General features: G+C 50.6%; 1 protein-coding gene across 2 annotated transcripts in view; it reads right to left on the bottom strand.

Moving 5' to 3' along the window:
* The window catches only part of Ophn1 (oligophrenin 1), a 351,260-nt gene extending 348,669 nt beyond the window's left edge, over positions 1-2,591 (bottom strand). The window contains exons 1-2 of one of the 2 annotated variants that reach the window (XM_005358630.3): positions 1,979-2,591; positions 1,685-1,857 (exon numbers count right to left, since the gene is read on the bottom strand). In XM_005358630.3, the coding sequence (XP_005358687.1) occupies positions 1,685-1,838 (154 nt within the window). In that variant the 5' untranslated portion in view covers positions 1,839-1,857; positions 1,979-2,591. The remainder of the gene's footprint in view (positions 1-1,684; positions 1,858-1,978) is intronic. The other variant, XM_013350521.2, reaches the window with a different exon arrangement.
* Positions 2,592-3,064: the final 473 nt, after the last annotated feature.

The following is a 3,064-nucleotide window of genomic DNA, read 5'->3' as shown; positions in this document are numbered from 1 at the left end:
AGGGACAAACATTTTGCCTTTCTCCGAAATGTTTTACTGAACTAATATTTTTTTTCCTTACACAGCTTAATAACTTGGATATGACTTAGCTGTTCATTTTTAGCACAATTTCAGCTTGCCATACATGTCATTAAAAACTACCTCCTGCCTAGCACTTTTATATTGGGCTTTCTTTGATGGTGACTACTACACCAGGCAGTCCGCAATAAGAAGAAATCTGCAATCCAAACAGTCCCCTTTTCCTTTCACAGAGTCCTCAAGTTTCTATTTCTGTGGCACAACCTCCATATCCTCAACCTCTCAGTGAACTCTATTAAGAGAAGACACACCCAAAAAGCCTGGCCTACAAGTCTGCAAGGCTCAGCATTTCAAATATTCCATCTTTAAGGTGCTAACACAAGTTTGCTATTGGCCAGGTGACACAACAACAAAGCATTAAGTGATCAAACCCAATTAAGGAACTCGAAGGAACAGTTTACAGATTCTGACCAAGAGTGGCCAGACCACCACGAACCAGAACTGCTACAGAGCAATGCTGGCTTGCAGCAGTTCTTGTGGCACAAAAGCTTCTAAGAGTCTCTCCATTGCTGCATGGCCGTAACAGCTTGATACCAGGGTCCGCACAACCTTGACATGGGATGGGGTCTGGGTAAATCCACTCAAAACAAAGTTAAAGGCATAGAGGGACTCCTACAAAACGACTGTACCTTTCACAGTTATCTTTCAGCCAAGGAGAGAAAAAAATACTTAATCATCACTTCTTAATCATTACCCTCCATTCTTCTAGGTATATAATTTGACACCGAGGGTTGGCTTCCTTCGACTTTCTTTGGGGATGTTTATTATTCTTTCTTTTTCTCGGAGCCTCCTGACAACAGCAGAAATAAAAGCCTACACACAGAGGAGGAAAAAACAGTCCTACAGCCGAGGAAACTGTGACCACTGAAAAAGCAAAGCTAGGTAAGATCCTTTCAATGTAGCAGCCCTACCCCCTACCCCTGTAGTTTACACCCAGGGGATCTGGGCCTCTTGGACCATGAACTTGACAGGGCTTTGTTCAACACTGAAGCAGAATTCAGTAGTATGTGAAGGCAATCAAGAATCCTGAACTTAGACTGACAATGACCTTAACAGTATATAAAAGAAGAAAATCTCGGGGGAGGGCAAAGGTGCTCGCTCTCCTTAGAAAATGATTTGGGAAGGGTAATTTCTTTAAAGCCCTACAATTTTCGGTAATAACTAGAGGCTAGAACAAAAGTCGTTATAACGGAGCTTTTAGCCTTAATTCCCAATTCTTTAGGGAGTGCTGGGGTAGTTCCTTGGTCAGCATGGAAGTCACCTTGTACCAGACAGGGGTGCTGGGCATGTCTGACCGGCTGGCAGACTCTCATTTTCAATAAGGAGCTGGTAAGTAAGAGTAACTGCAAAATAAGAGGGTCCCTGTCCTGGGCTGCATATTAAGTCTTAGAAGGTCGGGGCTACTAAAGGGAAAGGCCCAAAGTTCTGCTTGTCTTCACCACTTTCCACTTCTACTGACCCCACACCCAGAGGTTTGGAAACCCATCAGATTCAGAGACCTGGTTTGAGAGTCACTGCAGATCCTCCCATCCCCCTGTGGTATGGAAAGGTTTAAAGGCCAGAACCACCTACTCAGAGAAAAGGCTCATGGAAGCCTTTTACTTACTTCTCATAGCGCTGATAAGCGCGCTGCCGTCCTTGATCACGTCTTTGATGAATTTATTGGTCCTCTCCAGCTCCTGTTCATAACACTTGAGCCTCTCGCGGAAATCGGGGCTGTCGAGGTAGCAGTCGCTGAACTCCAGCGGGGGATGCCCCATGGTTACGGTAGCGGAGGGACTAAGGGTTAGAGACAAAGAGCGAGAGCATCAGTGGCACAATCAGCAGAATAGACCTAGTGGCTTACGTTCAGGCTCCACTTTTAGACGACTCAGCCCCACTCCCTTTGGAGGACAGGTACCTGTTCCAATGTAACTCTTGGGAGCGCCCGCTGGTGTGTAGCAGGAGCGCGTAGTCCGGTGGTGGCTGCGGGTGACCAGAAATGCTTACCAACGCCTTCTGACGCCGGCAGGGTGCAGCCTAGCGAGCAGCACGCCCCCTGGTCATCGCCTCCCCGAAGCAAAGCGCTGAGTCCTGGGCAGCCCGGGGTGGAGGCGGGGAGAGCGCGAATGCGGGGGGCCGCCTCTCTGCGCTCCCAAGCCAACCAGCCAAGGCTTCCTTCCCTGGCTCCCCGAGCGGTGGACCGCGCCTCCCCTCCCCCTTCTTAAAGCCAATGCCACTGCTTCACGCTGGCCGAGCCACAAGCCCGAGACCGACCGGCAGCACAGGCTCCCTTCAGCTGTCTTCCTCAGGGTCTTCGGGGCTCGTCGCCCACAACTCGGCAACTGCAGAGACCGCCTACTCGTTCCTGGGAGCCGGCAGGCTGCCGGGTTTGGCGCTTAAAGGGTTAAACCCGGCGGCCAAGGAGACGTAGCTTTCCTCCAACAACAGGGCAGCAACAGCGGGAAGAGGAGGGCGACAGCGCTACGCACAATAGCTGTGGTAGCCTGGCGCTTCCCTACGGAAACTGGGGAGCAGTCAGCGCCCTAGGACTCCAGCTGGAAAGCGTGGCGGCCTGGGAGATGTAGTCTTTCCGTTTGCACGTCCCATGACTCCACCCTGCGGTCTCCCACCAACCCTCCAGGGTGGCCGCTCTCCCAGATCTGCTTCCCTAAGCCGGCTCCAGGCACAGAGATCCTAGAGGGGCAGGTGTACCGCCCCGGTCCCTGAGGGTGCATGCAAAGTTTCCCTAACTGCCACAAAAACTCAAAAGGAGGCAGTCTCTCTGCAGTATTTGGCTGGACTGTCCTGTCTTTTCGGTCCTCTTTCAACCTTCCTCTGATACACCAACTCTTTTCCTACTTTTCCTGTGTCTCATAGATCATACAGTACAGACACTAATTCTCATTGGTGCGTACTGTAGGATCTGTGTTAGGCCCAGAACCCCTTGCTGAGGAGACAGAGGCCAACAAGTTTGGACTAAAGGGTATATACTGTGTGACTTACT

Source organism: Microtus ochrogaster, chromosome X, assembly GCF_000317375.1.
Source record: "Microtus ochrogaster isolate Prairie Vole_2 chromosome X, MicOch1.0, whole genome shotgun sequence".
NCBI lineage: Eukaryota > Metazoa > Chordata > Mammalia > Rodentia > Cricetidae > Microtus > Microtus ochrogaster.
The sequence above is the reverse complement of the archived record's forward strand: the minus strand, read 5'-3'. Positions and strand labels throughout refer to the sequence as shown.